This window comes from Choloepus didactylus, chromosome 4, assembly GCF_015220235.1.
Source record: "Choloepus didactylus isolate mChoDid1 chromosome 4, mChoDid1.pri, whole genome shotgun sequence".
NCBI classification, from domain to species: domain Eukaryota; kingdom Metazoa; phylum Chordata; class Mammalia; order Pilosa; family Megalonychidae; genus Choloepus; species Choloepus didactylus.
In genome coordinates, this window is record NC_051310.1 from 124927574 (window position 1) to 124955297 (window position 27724).

The 27724-nt window shown below is 36.1% G+C and overlaps 2 protein-coding genes across 10 annotated transcripts in view; one reads left to right on the forward strand and one right to left on the reverse strand.

Moving 5' to 3' along the window:
• Nucleotides 1-4466, forward strand: part of CCPG1 (cell cycle progression 1) — an 80294-nt gene extending 75828 nt beyond the window's left edge. For 5 of the 6 annotated variants that reach the window (XM_037833887.1, XM_037833892.1, XM_037833888.1 and 2 more), the window contains one exon: nt 406-4466. In XM_037833887.1, coding sequence (XP_037689815.1) covers nt 406-595 — 190 coding nt within the window. In that variant the 3' untranslated portion in view covers nt 596-4466. The remainder of the gene's footprint in view (nt 1-405) is intronic. The other variant, XM_037833891.1, reaches the window with a different exon arrangement.
• PIGB (phosphatidylinositol glycan anchor biosynthesis class B) overlaps nt 1168-27724 on the reverse strand; it is a 58765-nt gene continuing 32208 nt past the window's right edge. For 2 of the 4 annotated variants that reach the window (XM_037833893.1, XM_037833896.1), the window contains exons 8-12: nt 20159-20370; nt 15055-15119; nt 4077-4284; nt 1862-2042; nt 1168-1531 (exon numbers count right to left, since the gene is read on the reverse strand). In XM_037833893.1, the coding sequence (XP_037689821.1) occupies nt 1394-1531; nt 1862-2042; nt 4077-4284; nt 15055-15119; nt 20159-20370 (804 nt within the window). In that variant the 3' untranslated portion in view covers nt 1168-1393. Of the gene's footprint in view, nt 1532-1861; nt 2043-4076; nt 4285-15054; nt 15120-20158; nt 20371-22539; nt 22592-27724 lie in introns of all 4 variants that reach the window. The other 2 variants (XM_037833895.1, XM_037833894.1) reach the window with 2 other exon arrangements.

Genomic DNA, 27724 nt, shown 5'->3' on the forward strand with positions numbered 1-27724 from the left:
TAAGAGAAAAATCAGCTAGAGAATTTTTGTTTTGTTTTGTTTCTAAGAGATGGATACATACTTCTGCTGAGGGATGAAGCCAATGGAGACAGATTGATTTTTACAGCACAGGAGGAAAAATAATGGAGATACATCTCATTATTTTATTGTCACATTTCTATTTTTGTTACCTGTTGAATGTTTCCCCTTTGTCAACAGTTTTATTTCTCTACTTTTTCATTTCCATAGGTTAGAGTATTATCAGTGAATCATTTTTTATATGCATATATTAGGGTTATACTTGATATTAATTTAACATCTTTTTTCAGTGTTCAGATAATAGATTAATAAAGGAAAGCATTAAAATTGTCTCATTTAAATAAATTTAACTCTAATATAGATGAAAAATGTGTTTACTGCTTTCAGTCGACCTGATAAAAGGCAACGTATGGTAAATATTGAAAACTCCAGGCGCCGAAAACAAGAGCAGAAGCACCCTCAGCCACAGCCTTATAAAAGGGAAGGTAAATGGCATAAATATGGTCGCACTAATGGAAGACACATGGCAAATCTTGAAATAGAATTGGGGCCGTTACCTTTTTATCCTAAATATTGATCATCATGATTAAGTTAAATTAGAAAATTGTAAGAAACATGGATGCTTTCTACAATGTTTGATGTTGAAACTAAGATGAAATTATAAAGATGACTCTTTTTTCCTTTTCTAAGTTTGATGACTTTATACTGTTACTCAGATGCATCAATCAAAAGCTTACTAACCTGCATTTTCCTGTAGTTTAGCTTTGTTGAAATTTTTTGGCACTGGAAATGTTCACCTGTAGTATTTTTTTGTTAAACCAGGCATGCAACAGATTTTATGCATGAAATGAGACTTCCTTTCAGTCTGAGCGTAAAGCAAATGAGCTAAAATCACACATGACAAAGTGTAATTAACACTGATACTTGTGTTAAATTTACAGTAGAGCTTTTAAAAAGTACATTGTGATGCAGTATCATCTTTAGCATTTTATAATTTTAATTTTACACTTGCTTCTTGTCTTTTTGTGGGTTCAAGAGCCCGTTGACTTGTGAAGAATTTGCTGTCTTCTTGTGAAAGCTTGCTGACTTGTTCTCTTGTGAAATTTCTTGATTATCTGAATATTGTGGAAGAACAATAAAACTACACCATGAAGAAAACGAAAGGTCTTTATTTAAAAATCTGGCATTGTATTAATATGTGATTTTATACTTTGTGAAATTTTGTGCATTTCCTTGGTAGTCCTATTAGGTAAAGCAGTTCATAGGGGGTTTTTTGTTTGTTTTGTCTTATCCAGAGTTTAAGTATCTAAGCATTACTTGTTTATACCAAGCAATGTCAGTTTGCCTTGGAAAGAGCTAAACACAGTTCAGAATTTCATCTTCTGTTGAGTATCCTTTTAAATTTCCGCTCATAGATGTGTATGTGATTCCCAGTTCGACCCTCTGGCAAGTGAGTGTGGAAGATAACAGCTGTTCTCTCATAGTTTTTTGAAATCAGGAAAGCACTTATTTCCTGGAAGTAAATAAATGTCTGTATAAATAAGGATACATTTTAACTGCATACTGTTTCAAAGAATTTTAGAAGTACCTATTTTAATTGCTCTTCTACAAATGTTCTCTTAATAAAACTTAAAGTTTCCTAATAAAAGTGTTAACTTATGGTAAATATGTACCTTGACAGTTAATAGAACTGGGCTGATTTTGACTGGGGAAAAGACAATTACAAAATACCAGCACTGAAAGGGAGGGCCATAGAAAGGTTATGTTATTTATTTGTCGGGTATTTGCTATACCTGAGATGGAAAAAATATATTAAGTTTTCCCTTTTATCATGTTTACTTACCTTCTCCAAAACGCTGAAGATGATCAAGTGAGTAGGCAATAACGCATCTCTTTGAAACTCATTATATAACCAGTTTAAGGGATTTAGATAAAAAATTTCTGCTTCATCCAGATAATCACTTTTTCCAGTCAGGTCTGGGGGACATTGGAGAAATCTCATTGGAAGTGGGCAGTGAACATGGCTATGAAAACAAAGTTACCATAATAGTTACAAGAAGTTAAAAAAATTGTGAAAATATTCAAATTACTCATAAGATATATTGTGTTCTTATAACAAATGTGAGGTCTGAATCTATAAACTGGGCTCCACAAGATGAGGAATGAAGAGTTCAATACAGTTTTCTCAAAAGATGGAGAACATAATTTCTATACCATGTGGCTGTAGAGCAGCAGCACAACAAAAAAGTCCAAACTAAAGCATGAAACTCCATTTCTAGGTGGGAACTTAATATTCTTTAGCATTAGTATGCCATTCCAGGACTTCAGCTTGCTTTTGGGCCAGGTTAGTTATTTGTCACAGGACAGTGATTCTCCATAAGCTTATATGGCAAGGTAGAAAACTGTGGTCATGAACCAGAAAGGATTCTTGCTCTCTCCCCTATGTACTCTGGCTCTTGATGCTTGAAAGGGGATAGATAACATATTTAAATGACAAGTTTCTTCCTATTTTTAAAATTTTTTTTTTTACCTTATATATTTATATAAATATGATTGCTTATAGAGAACAGCATATGTTCACTGATTAACATCGAAGTAAGTAATGGTTTTATTGTGGCATAGAAAGACCAGAGTGTCTCTGTGAAAAGATGGATTCATTGCCAACACTAATCAAGGCACATTTAAGCCAATTACTTGGACCATGCAAAAATCCATGTTTATAACTTTGCCTTAGGAAAATTATAACTTAATACAAAGAGTTAAGATGTCCAGTTAGAAGCAAAGTTAAAAAATTACGTAGAAGAGGTTTATCAATGAAATGCAATTAAAGTAAATTTATAAAAAATCTAATAACTTTAAGACTTTTATTATAATTTTGGAGATACTGGTCCTATTGCAAGAGGGGAGCAGAAACTCCTGAGGAAAAGCTGCCAGCTTTACATCCCAAAGTAGGAATCAGCTTTTTCCCCCTCCATTGTGTGCTTTGAAAAAGAGTAAAGTGAGAGCTTGTGAACTATACAAAGCGTCAGACATCTGCCAGTATAGCCATATAAGGAGGGCATCTTGGTATCTCTAGAATTCTGGTTCTCTGCAGTATTACCATTAGAGTGAGCATGGAGGGAGAAATGAGTGAATGTATCTATTTTGGTCCCAGTGTTAAAGTTTTTTTTGCAAGGGATCCTTGAGTTGAAGGGATACTTGAGGTCTTTCCGTCTAAGCCAGGCCTTGTGCTAGAAAATTTGTGATTTTCTAAATTGTGTATTAATGATTGGCATTAATGAATCAGTTAAACAGAGCATTTTAAAAGGGTTAAATTCCGCTAAAGTGATATCCACATTAATGTTAAGTTGACTGCTTGAATGTACATATAGAAAATTAACATCAGATTGTTTAAACCCAGATTGAGTTAAATAGGAGTAGCATTTCCTATAGGAAAGCTGGCTGCTTTAGCCAATACTGTCATTGGGTAACTGGTAACTAATTTGGCTTTCTGAAATTAAGTATAGGGTCAAATGGACATCTTCTTAAAATTCCCCTGCATATTTGAAGCAATTTAGTATTTTACATTTCCTAGAAACAATTTAAGCATAGAAAACCATCTAATTGAATTGCTAATTTACAGAGAGAGACACCTGACATCCAGAGAGATTAAAAGACTGGTTTAAGACCAGGGCAACAGTCCAGTAGTAAATCTGGACTAGAATTCAGTGCTTTGAGATAACATAAATATATTTATAGCAAGATCAATGATAACTTATTAAGAAAACTATAAAATACTTCTAAAACAACCTTTATCCTACACTTAAATCAGACTCTTTTAAGAATAAGGTGTTTAAAATTAAAAATAAAAATATTAATGGTTATTTAAAAGTGGAAAATAATATTCATTGACAAAGTTCAAATGGGTTTTAAAAATCCATCAATGAATAAATAAATGGGAATTTCAAATTTCTTGTAATCATTTCATCAGTGATAATTTAAATTCTGGAATCTAAAAAGGAATTTTAAAGCACTCAGTTTCACTGTCTAGTAGCATAGAAGAGAACAACTTTTATTACCTGTAATAAGGAGTAGAGTGGCAAGGCATCATTACAAATACTGAAGAGTTACTAGGACCATTGTAACAGAGTTCTTGAATGTGACTCATGACATCAAGAGTACCTCGTTGATGGACTAATCCAGTGTAGAAGGCAAGCATTATATTTGATAAAAACAAGAAACTTATAGCTGGTTTCTTCCAAATTTTCAGGTGGTTTAGTGAGTATCCTATATGAAGATACACACAATTAACTGAAACATTGGAATTGAGCTGTCAAAGATGGGCACATCTTTTGTTTTTTATAGCTATGTAAATGTTAACTGCGAATACATTTGTAATTTTTCATGAAGACAACACAAGCTGAAATGCTGGCATGGACAAACAAGGAATAAACAATAAGTCATATTCATAATTTGCCTGATCATTCACTATCTTTGTCAATTGTCATCCAAATTGTGACCTTTTTTTTTTTTTAATCATCATTTTATTGAGATATATTAACATACCACGCAGTCATACAAAACAAATTGTACTTTCGATTGTTTACAGTACCATTACATAGTTGTACATTCATCACCTAAATCAATCCCTGACACCTTCATTAGCACACACACAAAAATAACAAGAATAATAATTAGAGTGAAAAAGAGCAATTGAAGTAAAAAAGAACACTGGGTACCTTTGTCTGTTTGTTTCCTTCCCCTACTTTTCTACACATCCATCCATAAACTAGACAAAGGGGAGTTTGGTCCTTATGGCATTCCCAATCCCACTGTCACCCCTCATAAGCTACATTTTTATACAACTGTCTTCGAGATTCATGGGTTCTGGGTTGTAGTTTAATAGTTTCAGGTATCCACCACCAGCTACCCCAATTCTTTAGAACCTAAAAAGTGTTGTCTAAAGTGTGCGTAAGAGTGCCCACCAGAGTGATCTCTCGGCTCGTTTTGGAATCTCTCTGCCACTGAAGCTTATTTCATTTCCTTTCACATCCCCCTTTTGGTCAAGAAGATGTTCTCCATCCCACGATGCCGGGGCTACATTCCTCCCCGGGAGTCATATTCCACGTTGCCAGGGAGATTCACTTCCCTGGGTGAATTGTGACCATTTTTAAGGAAAAGGCTTATGGTATAATGGAAAGTATGGCTATGAAGTCCAACAAATTAAAGTTTGAATTCTAGCTCAAGCACAAGTTGCTTTACTTTGCTGAGCATTATAAGTTTCCCCATCTGCAAATGGCAAATAGTCCTTTCCAAGTAGGAAAAAAAAAATTCTCTGCCTGGTACATAATAATTACTAAGTAGGACTTTTATCCCATTTACCTACATCTTCTCTCTTTAATCTCCCAAGTGCTAGCAATGGCTATTTCAGTGTGTTCAGACAAATTTCAGTAATTCCAGGGGAAGTATAACAGAGTGCCCTCTTAGAAAAAATTGCTATTGGGCCCTTGGAAGATTATCATTGGTCAGTGTATCAGCCATAGCTTGGATCTCTTCATCTTTCTGGAAGAAGAGGAGCTATGCTTTACATCTTTCATTATAGCATTGGGCAATTTGAAGATGCTGAATAATTTTTCTTAACTTGCAAAAGTAATTCTTGCACATTACATTAAAAACAAAGAATAGTGTACAATAAAAAGTCCCTCTCCCCTCCCATGGTCCCAACACTGCCCAACAATAATCACTAGTAAGACATGTGGGATAAAGATGGTGGAGTGAGAAGCTTCAAGGCTCTGTCCTCCCACAGAAGTTTTACGCAACAAACAAGAACTGGTAGAACCATCTTTCTCAAAGCTTGGGAAGAGTTCAAGGGCCACAGTGATAGGGCAAGTGATGAATCAAGAAAAAGGCAATTTTAAAATGGTAGGATCTTGTGATGCCCTTGCTGGTCCCTGGTTCTGGAGAGAGCAGAGTAATAACCCTTTTGTACATTCTGGGTGCATGTATGTCTGTGACGACTTTTCTGGTGGCAGCCTGAAGGACTGAACCAGGATACCCCTCACAGGCTTGCTGTCACCAAACTTCCCCTGCATGAAAAGGTGGGTCACTAAGCTCTCCAACAGAATGCTGAAGGAGAACAGCCAAAGGGCAGCAGCCTGAGGCAAAGGATTGCTGGCTATGGGATGTACAGTGTGGAGTCTGTAACCATGAGGAAACTTGCTGGGGAAAAAGGAGACATCTGGATCTCTGTGAAAATGGGTGAATTCCTAGGGCCACATGCACATGCCTAGGAATAGATGCATGTGCAGAAAAGACCAGGGAAGACCAATTGCATTTGCCTCGGGCTTTTCTCTACACTGATTTTTGTAAGGTTAGGCTCTGAAAGAGAACACTGCCAATCTGCAAAGACTAGGGAAGTTTCTTTTTTCCATTTCTTTCTTCCTCCTTTTCACACTCCTTCCACCTCCCCTTCCTCCCTTCTCTTTCTTCCTTTCCCTACCCTCCCTCCCTCTCTACCGCCCTTCCTTTCTTTTCTGTTAGCTCCTGGCATTCCAGGAAATCATAGCACTATATTTAAGGAACCTTAAATTTCAGAGATATTAAAATATCAAAATGTTAGATTGCAAAAAAAGATGGCAAAACATACAAAGAAACTGGAAATTATGGCTCATGCAAAGAAGCAGAATAAAGCATTAGAAACACAAGGAATGAGGAAGACTAGACTTGGGACATACCAGACTTAAGACTAAAAATGGTTCCAGATATGTTCAAAGAGCTCAAGAAAAACAAGGATGAAATAAAGGAAATCAGGAAAATAGATGAACACAAAGTGAGTATCAATACAGACACAGAAATTATGAAAGGGAACCAGCTGAAGTCCAGAGTAAATTAAATAAAAAATTCTCTCAAGATAGAACTTGAAGATAAGACAAAATTATGTTGTTTGAGAAAGAAAGAGGATGAGAAAAATGAGTGGAGCCTAAGATACATGGGGAAGATCATCAAGAGTACTAAAACGTGGGAGTACCAGAAGAAAGAAAGGGTAGAGAGAATATTTGGAGAAATAAATACTGGCTGTAAAGTTTCCAAATTTAATGAAAGACATGAATATACACGTAAGCTCAGTGAATTCCAAACAGGATAAACCCAAATAGACCCACACAAATACATAATCAAAATGCTGAATGCCAAAGATAAGAGAAAATCTGATAGTTGCAAGAGAGAGGCAATGTGTCACACAGAAGGGAACCCCAATACAATAGAGTGCAGATTTCTCAGAGGAAACCCTGAAGCAAGAAAGCAGTAGAATGACGTATCTAAAGTGCTGAAAACAAAAAATTGCCAAACAAGGATACTATATTTGGCAAAATTATCTTTCAAAAATGAGGGAGAGATTAAGACATTCCCAGATAAACAAAAGCTGAGGGAGCCTGTCACCACAGGACTGCTGTACATGAAATTCTAAAGACAGTTATTCAGGTTAAAAAAAGGATGCTAGAAAATAGATCCAAAGTCATGAAGAAATTAAAATCTCTGGTAAAGGTAATGATATAGATAAATGTAAATGCTGATACTATTGTATTTTTGGTTTAAAAGCCCACTTTTTACTTCCTAAAGAATTAAAAATGCAAATGCATAGAACATAATAAGTCATTGGTCTTTGATTTATAATGTATAAATATGTAATATGTCACAATTACGTGAAGGTGGGGAGATGGGACAGGAACATAGCATGCTACTCAAGTTAACTTGGTAACAAGGTGAGACCATTGTAGATTTAGGATGTTAAATTTAAGCCCTATGGTAGCCACAAAGAAAATATCAGAAAAAATTCACAAAATGTAAACAAGGGATCTAAAGAGTTCATTACAGCAGATCAACTAGACACAAAGGTAGGCAGTAATGGAAGAATTGAGGAGGGAAGGTGTAAGACTTAGAAAAAAAACCCAGCAAAATGGCATTAAAAGTCATTATTTTAAATGTAAATGGGTTAAACGTTCTAATCAAAGGGCAGAGATTTGCAGAATGGATAACAAGCATGACCCAACTATATGCTCTTTACAAGAGACTCATCTTAAATTCAAAGATACAACTAAGTTGAAAGCAAAATGATAGGAAAAAAATATTCCATGCAAATAGTAATCAAAAGAGAGTAGGGGTGACTATACAAACATCAGACAAAATAGACTTTATGTAAAAAAACTGTTAAAAGGGACAAAGAAGGGTCCTATACATTGATAAAAGGGTAAATCCATCAAGAAGATATAGTGATTATAAACATAAATACAGTAACAACAGAGCCCCCAAATACAGGAAGCAAACATGGACAGATATGAAGGGAGAAACAGATAGTTCTACATTAATAGGAGACTTCAAATATATCATTTTCACTGATGGGTGGAATATCTAGCCAGAAGATCAATACTTGAACAGTATTATAAACTAACCAGACCCAGTAAACATACATAGAACACTTCATCCAACATCAAAGAGTACACATTCTTCTCAACTGCACATAGTTCTTTCTCCAGGATAGAATATAAGGTTATAAAACAAGTCTCAATAAATGTAAAAAGACTAATACCTGTATACAAATTATCTTTCTCTGGCCACAACAGAATGAAGCTAGAAATAATTTAAAAATAAGATCAGAGCAGAGATAAATGAAAGAATAGGAAAACAGACTCACTGAAACCAAAAGTTGGTTCTTTGAAAAGATCAATAAAATTAACAAACTTTAGTTATACTGACAAAACAAAATGAAAAGGCTGACATAACAAAATCCAGAAATGAAGGGAGGAGATATTATTGCAAACTTTACAGAAATAAAAATGTTTATAAGTGGTACTATGAACAATTGTATGTCAACAAACTAGACAACTCAGATGAAATGGAAAAATTCCTAGAAAAACAAAAATAACAAACTGACTCAAGAAGGAATAGAAGACCTCAACAGACCAATAATAGAGTGATTGAGTCAGTAATCAAAAACCTGCCAACAAAGAAAAGTCAAGGACAAGATGGCTTCACTGGTGAACTTTACCAAACATTCCAAGAAAAATTACACAGATCGCCAGACTCTTCCAAAAAATTGAGGGAAATTTCCTAAACCATTCCATGGGTCTCAATAACACCCTAATACTAAATCCAGATAGAGATATTACAAGAAAATTACAGACCAGTTTCCCTTATGAATATGAATGCAAAAATTCTCAACAAAATACCAGCAAACCGAATCCATGTGCACAATGACAGGATTATACACCATAAGCAGTGGGGTTTCATCCAGGAATGCAAGGGTGGTGCAACATAAGAAAATCATTGTAATGCAACACAGTAACAAAATGAAAGAAAAAAAACCACGTCCTCTTGATGCAAAAAAGGCCTTTGACAAAATCTCACATCACTTGATAAAAACACTTGGAAAACTAGGAATAGAAGGAAACTACTATTCATGAAAATGAATGAAGAAGTGATATGTGGCATATACACAATGGAATATTATACAGCTGTAAAAGGAAGTTCTGACATATGTGAAAACATGAACGTTGAAGACATCATGGTGAGTGAAATAAACCAGACACAATAAGAATCAATACTGTATGATCTTGCTTATATGAAATACCAAGAATAAGCAAATTTCATAGAGACCAACAGTAGATTACAAATTTCCAGGGGATGGGGGAAGTAGGGGACGGAAATTAATGTTTAAGGGATGTAGAGTTTCTCTTTGAGGTAATGTAAAAGTTGGTGCAATAGATGTTGGTGATAATAGCACAATATTATGAATGCAATTAGTACCACTGAATTGTACACCTCAAAGTGATGAAAATAGGAAAATTTGGTCTATATATGTTAATACACAAAAGATTTCAGAAAGATTTCAACATACAACAGAACCTCAAAAAAATATTGCAAAGGCCTACTGAAAAACTGGATAAGAGGCTGTGATGGTTTAAAGCTTTATGTACCCCAGAAAAGATCATGTTCTTAAAGCTAATTGATTCCTGTGGGTGTTATCTTATTGTAGGTAGAACCATTTAAGTTATTTCAGTTGTGGCATGCCCCAGTGGGTTTTAATACTCTTTGTGGAGTCCTTTATAAGAGGAGAAAAGAGAAGACAGAAAACAAAGAAGCTGAGAAAGGACACACAGAAAACAGAGGAAGCCACTGGAGCCAGAAGGTGGAAGCAATGAAACCCAGGAGAGAATGGAGAGACCAGGAGATTTTGCCATGTGTCTTGCCATGTGACAGAGGAGTACCAGATTGCCAGTAGCCTGTCTTTGTGGAGAAAGCATCACCTGTTGATGCCTTGATTTGGACATTTTGACAGCCTCAGAATTGTAAACTTGTGAGTTAATAAATCCCCTTTGTAAAAGCCAAGCCATTTCTAGTATATTGCATTTTGGCAACTTTAGCAAGCTAAAACAGAGGCCCCAAAAAATCTATTTAGGAGGAGTAAATAACTATAAAAATTACTTATGCATTGGGGGGTCTTAAAGAGGTAAATGTATTAAAAACTAGTTTCAGGGGAGGGGCAAGATGGCGGCATAGAGAGGAGTAAAATTTAGTCCCCTGGAGCAACTAATAAACCACCAGGAAGTTGTTTATTAAATAATCTGGAAGGACTGTTGGGGGACAACTGTGACTGGCCACACGTACGCCAACCCGGATTGGGTGGAATAGCTGAGATCGCCACATAAAATCTGTAAGTAAAAACTGCAGAACTGCGCTGGGAGCCACCTCCCCCCACAGCAGGCTTAGCTACAAGAACTTGTTGTAGGAGAAAGCAGCAGACCCAGAGCAAGTGAATATAGCTCAACCCAGCTCCAACTGGGATTTTAATTAACAAATGTGGACTGCTGAATACAAGCTACAAACAGACAAACCCCTAGCAAACAGACAGAGGCTTTTAGAGATGACTGACCTTAAAGACCCAGAAAACTGTGCCCCAGGAAAGGGAGCCCAGAGGACCAGGTGCTCTCTCTGACAGGTGAAACTGGGGGGCTGTGGACTGACTCTGAAAGGGGGCTTTCTTTCCCTTTTTCTCTATCTCAACCTGAGTGGCTAGTGGAGAGAGCCCCAGCCATTTTCAGTTTGCAGCGCTCTGACACAGGGTGGAGATAACAGAGTCAGAGAGACAAAGGAGCAATTCAAATGCAGAAGATAAGGCCCTAGGGGGTGTATGTACCCTAAAAGGAATGAGGTGGGGCCCAGTTCCTTCAGAACTCACACCCCAGAGCCTAGGGGAAAACAGTCAAAATAGAAACTAAAGGGGCCACATCAACTTACACCAGTGGGGAGCAACCCACTGAAAGGCACCACCTGCTGGGCAGGTTAGGAAAAGCACAGCGGATAGAGGTCTCATAGGAAAGCCTGTCATTCTTCTAAGATACACCCTCAGGGAAGCTCCAAACTGAATATAACCCTATTCTGAGACCTGAACCCGTTCTGGTCTGGGAAAATCTGATTTGGGTAACCAAGGAAATAAGATGCCTAGACAACAGAAAGTTACAAAAAATTACACTAGGAAAATGAAGATATGGCCCAGTCAAAGGAACAAACACCTCAAGGTACAGTTGAGATACTGTTTCACTTTAATGAAACAATCAATTAAAGATTTTCAAAGAAATATGCTAAATCTGAGAAATGAGTTCAGGGAAGATACACCAAAAGAGATGAAGGATATAAAGAAAACACTGTGAACATATGGTAGAAATTGAAAGTTTTAAAAAACAACTGTCAGAATCTATGGAAATAAAAAGGCACAAACACAAAAGATGAAAAACACAATGGAGACATACAACAGCAGAGCTCAACAGGCAGAAGAAAACACACAGGAACTGGAAAACAAGATACTTGAAATCCTACACACAAAAGAACAGATAGGGAAAAAAGAATGGAAAAATATGAGCAAGATCTCAGGGAACTGAATGATAACATGAAGCACATGAATGTATGTGTCATGAGTATCCCAGAAGAAGAGAAGGGAAAAGGGGCAGAAACAGTAATAGAGGAAAGCAATGAAAATTTCCCATCTCTTATGAAAGAAAGAAAATTACAGAACCAAAAGGTGCAGTGTACCTCAAACAGAACAGAGCTGAGTAGACCTACACCAAGGCACTTAATAATCAGATTATCAAACATCAAAGACAGAGAGAATCCTGAAAGCAGCAAGAGAAAAGCGATCCATCACATACAAAGGAAGCTTGATAAGACTATGTGCAGATTTCTCAATAGAAACCATGGAGGCAAGAAGAAGTGGTGTGATATATTTAAGGTACTAAAAGAGAAAAACCACCAACCAAGAATCCTATATCCAGCAAAACTGGCCTTCAAATATGGAGAGTTTAAAATATTATCTGACAAACAGACAGAGAGTTTGTGAAGATACCTGCCCTACAGGAAATACTAAAGGGAGCACTACAGACAGATAGGAAAAGACAGGAGTGAGAGGTTTGGAACAAAATTTTGGGTGACGTTAGCAATGTAAGTACACTGAACAAAGACGACTGTGAGTATGGTTGAAAGAGGAAGGTTAGGAGCATGTGGGACACCAGAAGGAAAGAGGAAAGATAAAAGACTGGGACTGTATAACTCAGTGAAACCTACAGTGCTCAACAATTCTGATAAAATGTACAAATATGTATTTACATGAGGGAGAACAAATGAATGTCAACCTTGCTATGTGTTAAAAATGGGGTGGTAAAGGAAAGTCTAAAGTTGTATGTAATGGTGCCTAAGAGTCTCCCCCTGAGTACCTCCTTGTTGCTCAGATGTGGCCCTCTCTCTCTCTAACTGAGCCATCTCGACAGGTGAACTCGCTGCCCTCCCCCCTACGTGGGACCCAACTCCCAGGGTTGTAAATCTCCCTGGCAATGCAGAGTATGACTCCCAGGGATGAATGTGGACCCGGCATCGTGGGACTGAGAGTATCTTCTTGACCAAAAGGGGGATGAAAAATGAGACGAAATAGTTTCAGTGGCTGAGAGATTCCAAATGGAGTCGAGAGGTCACTCTGGTGGACATTCTTATGCACTATATAGATAACACCTCTTAGGCTTTAATGTATTGGAATAGCTAGAAGTAAATACCTGAAACTACCAAACTCTAACCCAGCAGTCTGGACTCCTGAAGACAATTATATAATAATGTAGATTACAAGGGGTGACAGTGTGATTGTGAAGACCTTGTGGATCACACTCCCTTTATCTAGTGTATGGATGAGTGGAGGAATGGGGATAAAAACTAAAGGACAAATGGGGTGGGATGGGGGGATGATTTGGGTGTTTTTTTTCACTTTTATTTTTTATTCTTGTTCTGGTTCTTTCTGATGTAAGGAAAATGTTCAGAGATAGACTGTGGTGATGAACGCATAACTATGTTTTCATACTGTGGACAGTGGATTGTATATCATGGATGATTGTATGGTGTGTGAATGTATTTCAATAAAATTGAATTTAATTAAAAAAAATGGGGTGGTATTGTGGGAAAAATGGAATCAATGCAAACTAGAAACTATGGTTAACAGAAACATTGTATTATGCTTCCTTTAATGTAACAAAGGCAATATACCAAAGCTAAATGCCTATAAGAGGGGGACATTAAGGGAGGAGTATGGGACTCTTGACATTGGTGATGTTGTCTGAGTCTTTTATTGTATTTTGGTTTAGTTCTGTCTTTCCTTTTGTTGCTTTTTAGCTTTTTTTTTTTTCTTTCTTTTTCTTTTGTCTTTCTACCTTCTTAGACTCTTCCTCCTCCTTTGTGGAAAAAAATGGAGATGTCCTTATATAGATAATGGTGATGGTGGTGAATGCATAAATACATGATTATACAGGGAACCATCGATTGTTTACTTAGGATGGAATGTATGGGTGGGTGAACAAATCCATCTTAAAAAAAAAACGGGTTGATGAAGAAATTTTGAGGGCACTATATATTGACTGAAAAAAGTCGGACACATAAAGACAAATATTGTATGGTCTCACTGATATGAACTAATTATAATATGTAAACTCAGGCATGAAATATAAGTTACCAGGATATACCACAAGGCTGAAGAATGCAGAGCAGCAGCTTATTATGAGCAGAATGTTTAACTAGGTTGAACATGTTTGGAAATGGACAGAGGTGACAGTAGCACATATTGTGAGAATAACAGTGCTGAATGGTGTGTGAATGTGGTGGAAAGGGGTAGCTTAGAGTCACGTATGTCATGAGAAGGAGAGTTGGAGGTTAAAATACAGGTAAGTATAAAACAATGAATCTTGTGGTGGACAAGGTCAGTGATTAACTGTTGTCTTTCATGAACTAGAACAAATGTATGACACTTAGCTAGAAGTTAATTATAGAGGGATACATAGGGAAAAATACACCTATTGCAAACTATGTAATACAAATAGTAGTATTTTAATTCTTCCATCAACAGTAACAAATGTACTACACCAATACTATAAGTCAGTAATGGAGGGGGTTGGTTAGGGGTACAGGAGGATTTGAGTTTCCTTTTTTGTCTTTATTTCTTTTCTGGAGTAATGAAAATGTTCTAAAAATTGAAAAAAAATTAATTGTGGTGATGGATGCACAGCTGTATGATGGTAACATGGGCAGCTGATTGTGCACTTTGGATCTCTGGATGACTGTATGGTATGTGAACAATCTCAATAAAACTAAAAAAACAAACAAAAAACTAGTTTCAACAGCTATAAATATATTTTTCCTTTGTGAAAATGAAAACTCTCAGTTCAACCATAAACTTAAAACAGTCTAAAATAGGCATATTTCTTTATAGTAAAAGTTGTCTAATAGTCAGAAATAATACTAACAGAAGATGTTTTACATATTGGTTCCTTATGTTTTTTGTTTCATTTTTTAGAACACAGCATTTTTAGACTAAAAGGAATACTGGAGTAATATATAATTGATTTATAATTAAGAAACAACTAATTCTCATCTAGCCTATTTGGAAGTAAATAATATTTTAGAGTTTAATAAGCATTGCCTTTTAATTATGTCTATAATTAAATAATTTTTTCTATATTAAACAAAAATACTTACCACAGAATACCATACAAAATGGCAAAACTGGATAGATAAACCTGAATTCTTTATGGCTCAACATGCTGTAATAACAAGAAGAGGTATTAAAAGAAAAATTTAGTTCTGTTTTCTCCTATTACATGATAGGATGAGAAATTAATGTGTATGAAACATAATTAACATGATTTGTTTATTTTGTTGTAAGTACTAAGATTGAAATTTCATGCTTCAAGAACCAGTCTCATTTTGTTAGTTCTATGGTGGTGATGATTATGCTTTAGAACTACTCTTGCAATTACATTCTAAAAAAGGATTTCATGACCAATCCAAGTAATACTCAAATTTGAAATAAATATGCATAATTTTCATTTTTAAAATAGTATTTCTCTTTTTCTTTAGTACTTAAAATTGTGACAGTTTCTGTTTTGTGTATGTGGTTTTTTTTAAGCAATTAAAACTTGTTCAACTTCATAAAACCTGGATGCATTTGGTTGACCAAGATAGTGTCATAAGACCCTTTAGGGTGCTGTCCCTGCAGAGAATCTTTAAATAACTCGCAAGAACCATCTTCGACACCTCTGGAAAACAGTTAAAGGGTTGTAGTGACTGGGCAAGTGTTGAATCAAGAAAACATAGCTTGAGAAATGGTAGAAGTTCACCGCGCCTTTGCTGACCTCTCCCGCACTCCCTCCCTGATGTGGGGTGGAGTCAGCCCATGCTCCCATGTGAGTCCCTGGTCTTGTTCTGGAGGGAGCAGGTTACTGTTTATGCACATAATGGGGTCCCTATTTGTTGGTGTCAATTTGTCGGCTGGGAGGCTGAAAGATTATACCAGGAAACTCATTGCTGGCTTGTCCTGCCAGACCTTGCACTGCAGGAAGAAGCTGCTCTGGGCAATTAAAGCAATATAAAGAAACAATTAAGTCAAAGTGTCCTAAGGCAAAGGATTACCTATTTTAAGACATAAAATAGAGCATCTGGGAGGAAGAGAAATTCTGTTTCATATGGAGGAGAGGAAGCATTCCAATTCCTGTAAACAAGGGAATTTACAAGGCCATGATCAAGCATAAGCCCAGGAGAAGATGCAGTCTCAGAAAAGCTTCAACGAACCCTGCATTTCTCTTTCACTTTGGGCTGATCTTGATAGGAGGGTTCAACTCTGAAGGAGAGCATCACCCACACAGAGCCAGTTTGCACACACTGTGAAAGGTGTTTTTTTTTTCTGTTGGTTTGCTTTTATAGCTCTTGGCATATCAAACTTAAGGAACCTATAGCTCAGGGACGAAATCTCAGAGTTAACACTTTAAAATATTAAAACGTACAATGTTTAAAATATTAAAACGTACAATGTGCAATAAAAGATTGGAACTTACAGCTCAGGGATGAAATCCCAGAGTTAACACTTGAAACTATTAAAATGTTCAGTATGCAACAAAAGATTATAAGAAAAAGAAACAGGAAATGATGGCCCATCCAAAGGAAAAAGATAAAAATCTAAAATATCACCCTCTTCCCAAAGCCAGATAAAGATACCACAAAAGAAAATCACAGAACAATATTTCTTACGAATATAGATGCAGAAATCCTCAACACAATACTAGCAAACTAAATCCAACAGCACACTAAGAAATTACACACCATGATCAAGTAGGATTTATGCCAGGTGTGCCAGTTTGAATGTATTTAGCCCCCCCAGATTGCCATTATCTTTGATGTATCTTGTGTGGGCAGACCTATCATTGTTAATTAGATTGTAATTCTTTGAGCCCCACCCAACTGTGGTGATGACTCTGATTGGATAATTTCCATGGAGGTGTGGCCCCACCCACTCAGGGTGGGTCTGAATTAAATTACTGGAGCACTATTTAAGATCAGACAGAAGGAGCAAGCTGCTACAGCCAAGAGGGACACTCTGAAGAACACACTGGAAATGAGAGAGGATCTTCAGCTTACAGAGACAGTTTGAAGATGGCTGTTGAAAGCAGACTCTTGCTCCGGAGAAGCTAAGAGAGGACAAATACCCCAAGTGCAACTAAGAGTGACATTTTTGAGGAACTGCAGCCTAGAGAGGAACGTCCTGGGAGAAGGCTGTTTTGAAACCAGAACTTTGGAGCAGACGCCAGCCACGTGCCTTCCCAGCTAACAGAAGTTTTCCGGACACCACTGGCCATCCTCCAGTGAAGGTAGCTTTTGTTGATGGCCACTTTATGACCTTAAGACTGTAACTTCGTAACCAAATAAACCCCCTTTTATAAAAGCCAATCCACTTCTGGTGTTTTGTATGCCGGCAGCATTAGCAAACTAGAACACCAGGTATGCAAGGTGGTACATTGTAAGAGAACCAATTAATGTAAAAAACATCATATTACTAGTATGAAAGGAGAATACCACAAGATCATCTCTCTTGATACACAAAAGGCACTTGATGAAATCCAGCACCCTTCTTGATAAAAACAGAACACTAGGAATGGAAGGGAACTTCCTTAACATGACAAAGGATACACATGGCAAAGGATACATATGAAAAACCCACAGTTACATCATACTCAATGGTGAAAGACTGAAAGCTTTCTCTCCAAGATCAGAAATAAGACAAGGATGCCCACTGTCACCACTGTTATACAACATTGTTTTGGAAGTTTTAGGCAGAGCAATTAGGCAAGAAATAGAAATAGGCCTCCAAATTGGAAAGGATGAAGTAAAACTTTTTTCTGTTTACAGATGGCATTATCCTGTGCATAGAAAATCTTGAAAAATCCAGATTTATTAGCTACTAGAGCTAATAAATGAATTTAGCAAAGTGGCAGGATACAAGATCAACACGCAAAAATCAGTAGTGTTTCTATACACTAGTAATGTACAATCTGAGGAGGAATCGAGAAAAAAAATTCCATTTACAATAGCAACAAAGAGTCAAATATCTAAGAGTAAATTTAACCAAAGGACTTGTACACAGAAAACTACAAAACATTGCTGAAAGAAATCAAAGGAGACCTAAATAAATGGAAGGAGATTCCACATTCATGGATTAGAAGACTAAATATTGTGAAGATGGCAGTTCTACTCAGAGCGACTTACGGATTCAATGGAATCCGAATCAGAAGTCCAAAAACCTTTGCAGAAATGGAAAAGCCAATTATTGAATTAATATGAAGGGTAAGAGGCCCTGAATAGCCAAAGCCATCTTTAAAAAAAAAAGGAATGAAGTTGGAGGACTCTAACTTCCTTATTTTGAAACTTATTAGAAAGCTCCAGTAATCACAACAGTATAGGTACCAGGATAGTCATATAGACCAATGGAATCAAATTGAGAGTTCAGAAATACGCCCTCACATCAATGGACAACTTATTTTTGACAAGGATGTCAAGTCCACTCAATGGGGGAAGAATGGTCTCTTCAACAGTGGTGCTGGGGAAACTGAATATACATATGCAAAAGAATGAAAGTGTACCCCTACTTCACAGCATATACAATAATCAACTCAAAATGGATCAACGACCTACGTGTAAGAATCCAAACTATAAAACTTCTAGAAGAAAACATAGGGAAGCATTTTCAGGACCTTTGTTTTAGACAATGCTTTCTTAGACTTGACAACAAAAGCTTGAGCAACAAATGAAAAAATACACAAACAGGACGTCATCAAGATTGAATACCTGTCATCAAACGACTTCATCATGAAAATAAAAAGACAGACTACCAAATGGGAGAAAATATTTGGGGACCACATACCAGATAAAGGTTTATCCTACAACTTAGCAACAAAAAGACAACCCAATTAACAAATGGGTAAAAGGCTTGAATAGACATTTCTCCAAAGAAGATATACAAATGGTCAATAAGCACATGAAAAGTTGCTCAAAATGATTAGTCATTAGGGAAATGCAAATCAAAACCACAATGAGATACCATTTCACACTCAGTAGAATGGCTATTGGTTATATATATATATATATATATATATATATATATATATAACTATGGAAAACAGTGTTAGAGAGGGTGTGGAAAACAGGAAAACTTGTTCATTGTTGTTGGGGAAAAAATTGGTGAAGGCTTTGTGGAAAATAGTTTGTCAGTTCCTCAGTAAGTTAAGTACAGAATTTCCATATGACCCAGTAATTCCTCCTGTAGTTATATACCTAAAAAAAAAAATGAGAATCGGGACTCAAACTGGTATTTGCACCCCGATGTTCATGGTGGCATTATTTACAACTTGAAAAAGACGAAAACAACCCAAGTGTCCATCAACAAATGAATGAAAAAACAAAACATGGTATATACACAGAATAGAATATTATTCAGCTATAAAAAGGAATGAAGGGATGAACTTTGAAAACACCATGTGTGAAATAAGTCACACACAAAAGGACAAATTATGATCTCACTGATATGAAATCATTAGAATAAGCAAATTTTTAAGAGTCAGAAACTAGACTGTAGTTACCAGGGGCCAGGAGGCGGGTAGGCAATGAGGAGTTAATGATTACTTGGTACAGAGTTTCTGCCTGGGGACTTGGAAAAATTGGAGTGATGAAAAAGTTTTGGTAATGGATGGTTGTGATGGTAGCATAAAACTATGAATGTAATTAACACCACTGAATTATGTTTCAATGTGGTTAAAAGAAATTTTAGTTGTATATCTGTTATGAGAATAAAAATATAAAAACTCATAGGACTACAACACAAACTGTGAACCCTAATGTAAATTATGGACTACAGTTAATAGTATAATGATAATAATATTGTGTCATCATTTGTAACAGAGGTTCCACACAAATGCAAAATGTTAGTAACAGGGAAAACTCTTTGAGTGAGGGGGTGCTATATGGGAACTCTGTGTTTTCTGCATGATTTTTCCATAAATCTACAAGTCCTCTATATAAAAAATAAATAAGTGGAATGCAATCCTTGGTAAACAAGGTATACATATCTGAAGTATTCACTCCATCTGAGCACCAGCATAATTACTACAACTTCTGTCTGCTAAATAATCCCCACTATCAGATCATAAGAGTTAATGCATCTCCAAAAGATAAACAATTTACTATTTGAAGAATCATGTTAATTTATTTTCTTGGTAACATTTAAAAACTAAATGTTTTAACAAGTAGATCTTACCTATAAATTAGCAGTGTCCACAGCACAGTCACCAAAAGTATCCAATTCCTCTTTGGGGACAGAAAGCAGCCATGAATAAAGAAGGGTAAGTGAGTACCCAAGATAACTGGAAATCCTTGACTGAAGTACCAATGCCATGGATGAGAACCATAAAATGTTCCCAAATTCTGCAGCACGTTAAATTTCAAAAAGTTAAATTGAACTAAAGTCCACTGTCATAGTTGAAGGAGAAAGAAATAAAAATATGTTAGTGCCATGTATGAATCTTGGCATGAAGGAATTTGACAGTAAATCAAGAATGAAATCTAAAAACTAGACAATAGTCTACACCAATATTGATCATGACTATATCACCTCATTAACTAATAATTTTTCTGCTTTATGCACTGATGTGTTCTTTGTTAATTTATAAAATGCCAGATTGTTGAAATTCAAAGAATAAATGTTCAAACTTATTTCAGCAGTGTAAGTTTAACATCCAATTATTGATGGTCCTCAAAATAATTTTTATGAGTTTGTGTATAACCATATAAAGTTTTACTCTAGTATCTTATGATATATCTATTAAGATAAAGCTTTGAAACATTAGTTTGAATTACTGCACAAAGTAGACAGCAGCAGCAATAAACATTAACAGTAACAGTAACAATAACAGTTAACACGAAGTGCTCACTTGTGGTAGGCACTGTTGTAAGCATTTTACATGCATTAGCTCATTTATTCTTCTACCACTTTATTGGGTACGTACCATAGTTATTTTCAGATAAGGGCACTGTGGCAAAGAAGGTATATACTTGTCCAAGATTGTGAAGCTAATAATGAGGGCACCAGGCTTCAAACCATTGCAATCTGATTCCAAAGTCCACAGGTGACTTTTAAGGGGAGGAGAAGTAGGGTATTTAAAAACAGCCAAAGGCAGTAGCTAAAGTCATGAGCTTATAATCTCAAACTAAATGACTGAAGAATAGAATATTCTGGCTAATTTGATTCCTGCTTAAGGGTCAAAATCATTTAAAAATTTAACCTTTATTATTTACAAATCTGACAAAAATGTAGCTATACTTCCTTGCCTTAAAACAGACTCTTGTAATTTAACTTGTAAGGTCAGTTTATTCAAACACCATAATTACATGGAACTTTGAATAGGAAGTGAGAACTGGTAGGTTTGTACAGGTTAGTGTGAAATAGCGATACATCCCAAAGTAATTTGAGCAGAGAATAAAAACATATTTGCAGGCCCCCTGGAAGAGCTGGGGAAAAATGCGGAAATGTTGGACCTCCCCACCTGGGTTATTGCTGATATTCTCACAAACACTGAGGACTGAAAATTTGATATGCCAGGACCTCAATCTTGGGGTTTGCCCTTATGAGGCTTGTTACTACAAAGGAGAGGCTAAGCCTACTTATAATATGTTTAAGTCTCCCCCAGAGAACCTCTTTGTTGTTCATGTGGCCCTCCCTCTCTAGCTAAGCCAACTTAGCAGGTGAACTCACTGCCTTCCCCCTACATAGGACCTGACTCCCAGGGGTGTAAACCCCCCTGGCAACACAGGATATGACTCCTGGGGATGAGCCTGGACCCGGCATTGTGGGACTGAGAACATTTTGACCAAAAGGGGGAAGCAAAATGAAACAAAATAAAGTTTCAGTGGCTGAGAGATTTCAAATGGAGTCAAGAGGTCACTCTGGAGGGTATTCTTATGCACTATATAGATAACAACTTTTTAGATTTTAGTGTATTAGAATAGCTAGAAGGAAATACCTGAAACTGTCAAACTGCAACCCAGTAGTCTTGATTCTTGATGACTGTGTAACTATGTAGCTTACATGATGTGACGGTGTGATTGTAAAAACCTTGTGGCTCATACTTCTTTATCCAATGTATGGTTGGGTGAGTAGAAAAATGGGGACAAAAACTTAATGAAAAATAGGGTGGGATGGGGGAATGGAATGATTTGGGTGTTCCTTTTTACTTTTATTTTTTATTCTTATTTTTACTATTTTTGGTGTAAGTAAAATGTTCAAAATTTGATGGGGTGATGAATGCACAACTATATGATGGTACTGTGAACAGGTGATTGTACACCATGGATGACTGTATGGTTTGTGAATATATCTATATATCTCAATAAAACTGAATTAAAAAAAAGACTCTTGAGCATCGATACACAATTCTGTAATGTAGAAAGTACAGCAAATTGAACCAGAGGCATACTTTGGAATTTTTTTTTTTTTTTTAAATGTCTCCTTCTCAGTATCATTAAAAAAAAATTGCTTCTGTTCCCAAATGTTAATGGATTAAAAACCCAGGTTGAGGATTTAGTGCAATAAATGGTTAGATTAAAAAATACCTGTTAGTTTAATATATGTTTACTACCTACCTGACCAAAAAAAATACGATCAATTATCAGAGACAAACCCAAGATGATAAATCTGAAAAAAATAAAAGAATGGTGATTTTCATTAAGAACTTACTGAAAATCCAAAATTAGTATATGTTTTTATAAATGCCTTGCATCAAGTCACTTTAAAATGCTTTACGATTTCACCAACTGAATTAAGTATTTATATATTTTGAAAGTTCTTTCATTGACAAGAATCTATATTTAAGTGAAGTTTAAAAAAGTAATAAACACTATTATCTATTGCTGCATAACAAATTACATTAAAATTGCCAACTTAAAATTACAAACATTTGTTATCTCAAAGGTCCGTGGTTCAGGAACCCATATGCAACTTAGCTAGTTGCCTCTGGCTTAAAGTGTGCTACAATCGTGGTCAGTTGGTCAGCTGGTTCTACAGTTTCATTTGAAGGCTTGATTTGGGGTGCAAGGGAGTTCTGCTGCCAAGTTCACTCATGGGGTTGTTGGCAGGGCTTGGTCCCTCGCTAGGTGGCCCTCTCCGTAAGGGTGTCTCATAACATGGCAGCTGGCTTCCCCAAGATAAGCCTGTCAACAGAGGCACACCCAAGATGGAATCCAGTTTTTTTATAACTTAATCTTGGAAGTGACATTCCATCACTTATGCTGTACTCTATTCATTAAAATTGAGTTAAGTCCAGCCCATATTCAAGTGGAAAAGATTATAGAAGGGCACGAATACCAGGGGGCTGGGATCAGTGGGGGACATCTCAGGTGTACAGAAAAGTACACCCTCAGCATAAAGCTCCATGAATCATCACTATATGAACACAACTGTGTAACTACCAAACAGATCAGGGCAGAGAGCATTGCCAGTATTCCAAAAGGCCTCTTCACCCTCCAGTGAGTCAATACTCACCCCCTCCCCAAAGGTAACCACTATCCTAATGGACCTTATTTTGAATTTTATAAAAATGGAATCATACTGTATGTACTTTTATACTCATTTCCTTCAATCATTATGTTTATGAGATTTAACCATTTTTCTTGCATGTTACAGTAGTTCATTTATAGTATTCCACTGAATGAATATACCAGATTGTATTTATCTAATTTCCTGTTGATAGACATTGTGTTTTCCATTTTTAGCTAAAATAACTAATGCCACTTTGAACATTCTTGTACACATCTTTTGGTACCAATATATATACATTTCTGTTAGTTATATACCTAGGATTAGAATTGTGGGGACTTTGGGTATAAGTGCAATCAGCTTTACAGTTTTTCAAAGTGGTTGTATCTATTTACATTTCCACAAGGAATATATGAGGGTTCTACATCCTTTTTTTCATTCTGGTGGATGTATTGTAGAACCTTATTGGGCTTTAATTTGCATTTCCTTGATGACTAATGCGTTGAGCGCCTTTATGCTTACTGGCTATTTTAATATCTTTTGAAGTAACTGTTAAAGTCTTTTGATCATTTTTCTACTCATTTATCTTTTTGTTATAGATTTTTAGAAGTTCTGTATATAATCTGGATATGAATCTTTTGTTGGTTTATGTGTTGTAAATATTTTCTCCCAGTGTGTGGTTTGCCTTTTCAGTCTCTCTATAGTGAATCTGGTGAACAAAAGTTTTAAATTTTAATACATTCAAATGAATTTTCATTGCCTTTATAGTTGGTGCTTATTGTGGACTATTTAGGAAATCTTTGCCTGCCTCAAATTCATGATGATGATCTACCATATATTCTTGCAAAAGTGCCACTGTTTTACCTTTAAATTAAGATCTATAATTCCTTTGGAATTTTGTTTATGGTGGGAGATAGGAGTGAAGATTATTTTTTTCCAAATGGATTTCCGACTGACTCTATTTATTGAAAAGACTATCCTTTCTCTACTGTAATGTAGTAACATCTTTGTCATAAATGAAATGACTGTGTAAGTCTTGGTCTGTTGCTGGACATTATTTTGTTCCACTGGTCTATTAAGACTAAATTGTCTCAATTACTGGAACTTTGTAATAAGTATCTAATAGTGTAAGTCCTCCAACATTTTTTCTTCAAGACTACTTTAGCTGTTCTTGGCCTTTTGCATTCCATTTAAAAATTTAAAATCAGTTTATCAATTTACACAATCAACCTATTGGGATTTAATTGAGATTGCATTAAATGTATAGGTCAATTTGGGGAGAACTTGTATCTTTACAGTATTGAATCTTCCATCCATGAACAGGTATATTCCTTCATTTTTTTTAGGTCTTCATTAATTTCTCTTAATAATGTTTTGCAGCTTTCCGTGTAAAGTTCTTGCACACCATTTATTAGATTTTTTCCTACGTATCCGATGTTTTCTGATGCCACTGTAAATGTAACTTTTGTTTTCCTTTTAACATTTAATTCTGACCATCCGTGACTGATAGAAAAGTTGGAAGAGTAAAAAGAATTTTTGTGTCCTTCAGTCTCCAACTGTTAACATTTTACCACATTTGCTTAATCCATTTCTTTTTCTCTTTAAATATGCACTTTTTTCCTGACCTATTTTAGAGTAAGTTGCAAATATTGTACACTTTTATTCTTAAATACTTCTGTATTTTCTAAAACTGAGAATATTCTCTTGCATAAACCAGAAATCATCAGAATCAGGAAATTAACATTGAATCTTTACCATTATCTAATTTACAGACCTTGTTCAGATTTTGCCAGTTGTCCTAATAATGACCTTTATAGCAAAAAGAAAAAAAAATCGTAATCATTTGTTGCATTCTCATGTCTCTTTAGTCTTCTTTAATCTGGATCTGGAATAATTCCTTATCTTTCTTCATCTTCCATGACCTTAACATACATGAACAATTAAGGTCAGTTATTTTGTAGAATTTGGGTTTGTTGGATGTTTTCTTGTGATTAGATTTAGGTTACCCATTTGGGTAGTAACACCACAGAAGTGATGATGTGTGTTTCTCAGTACTGCGGGAGTCCATGAAACTGATTAGTCTTTCTACTGGCAATGTTAACTTTGATCATAAATGTGGTGTCTGCCAAGTCTCTCCACTGTAACATTAGCATTTCATCCTTTGTAATTAGTGAGTACCTTATGGGGATATTTTGAGACTATTTAAATATCCAGTTATTCCTCAAACTTTAACCTAAAAGTTTTAGTATCCAAATGCAATAAATGTTTGCATATTGACCATGTATCGAGTATCCTGAATTTATTTACTAATCTAGAAGGTTATCTATAGAGAGTCTTTTGGATTTTCTACAAATACAATCATGTCATATAGTTTTGTTTCTTCCTTTCCAACTATTTTGTTCTTCTTGCCTTATCACATTAGTTAGCATTTATGTCACTGAACAGGCATGGAGATCATCCTCGTGTCCTTCCCCAATCTCCGGAGAACGTATTTCAGTATTTCAACATTAAGTATGATTTTGCTGCAACAATTTATAGAAATCTTTGTCAGATTAATGAAGTCCCTTCCATTGCTAGTTTGCCAAGGGTTTGTTTTTTTTTTTAATCATGAACAGGCTTTTAATTTTAACATATACTTTTTGTGTGTCTACTGAGATAGCCATATGATTTTTCTTTATCCTTTTATTGTCATGAATCATACTGATTGAATTTTGCATATTAAACCTATTTCACATTCCTGGAATAAAACCAATCTTACTTGTGATGTTTTCTCCTTTTTAGTGTATTGCTGGATTCAATTTACTAATATTTAAGATTTTTGCATTTACATTCATGAGATATATTGATCTATAATTGACTTTTCTTGTAATGTCCTTGTTCGATTTTAGTACCAAGCATATGCTATCTTCATTAAAGGAGTTAGGCAACATGCTTTTTCTATTCCCTGGAAGAGTTTATGTGGAACTGATGTTTCTTCTTCCTTAAATATGTTGTGGAATTTACCAGTGAAGTCACCTGATGTTGGTGCTTTCTCTATTTGAAGGCCTTATTGCAAATTCTATTTATTTTATATATATAGCACTATTCAGATTTTCTATTTCTTCTTTTGTCCATTTTTGTAAGCTGTATTTTCCTAGGAATTTGTCAATTTCCTAAGTTGTCAGATTTATTAGCAAAAATTGTTTATGACATCTTATCTCTTTAATGTCTTTAAGATCTATATTCTTGTCCCTCACTTCATTCCTGTCTTCCTAATTATTGTTGAGATAGTGTGGCAGCTGAAATGCAACTGAATTATTTTGATTTTAAAAAGTGACCGGGAGGCGGGGCAAGATGGCAGACTGGTGAGCTGTATGTTTTAGTTACTCCTCCAGGAAAGTAGGTAAAAAGCCAGGAACTGCGTGGACTGGACACCACAGAGCAATCTGACTTTGGGCATACTTCATACAACACTCATGAAAACGTGGAACTGCTGAGATCAGCGAAATCTGTAAGTTTTTGCGGCCACGGGACCCGCGCCCCTCCCTGCCAGGCTCAGTCCCGTGGGAGGAGGGGCTGTCAGCTCCGGGAAGGAGAAGGGAGAACTGCAGTGGCAGCCCTTATCGGAAACTCATTCTACTGATCCAAATTCCAACCATAGATAGACTGAGACCAGACATCAGAGAATCTGAGAGCAGCCAGCCCAGCAGAGAGGAGACAGGCATAGAAAAAAAACAACACGAAAAACTCCAAAATAAAAGCGGAGGATTTTTGGAGTTCTGGTGAACATAGAAAGGGGAAGAGCCCTGAGGCGCATATGCAAATCCCGAAGAAAAGCTGATCTCTCTGCCCTGTGGACCTTTCCTTAATGGCCCTGGTTGCTTTGTCTCTTAGCATTTCAATAGCCCATTAGATCTCTGAGGAGGGCCCATTTTTTTTTTTTTTTTTTAAATCCTTTTTTCTTTTTCTAAAACAATTACTCTAAGAAGCCCAATACAGAAAGCTTCAAACACCTGCAATTTGGGCAGGTCAAGTCAAGAGCAGAACTAGGAGAGCTCTGAGACAAAACGCAATAATCCAGTGGCTGAGAAAATTCACTAAACACCACAACTTCCCAAGAAAAGGGGGGTGTCCGCTCACAGCCATCATCCTGGTGGACAGGAAACACTCCTGCCCATCGCCAGCCCCATAGCCCAGAACTGCCCCAGACAACCCAGTGTGACGGAAGTGCTTCAAATAACAGGCACACACCACAAAACTGGGCGTGGACATTAGCCTTCCCTGCAACCTCAGCTGATTGTCCCAGAGTTGGGA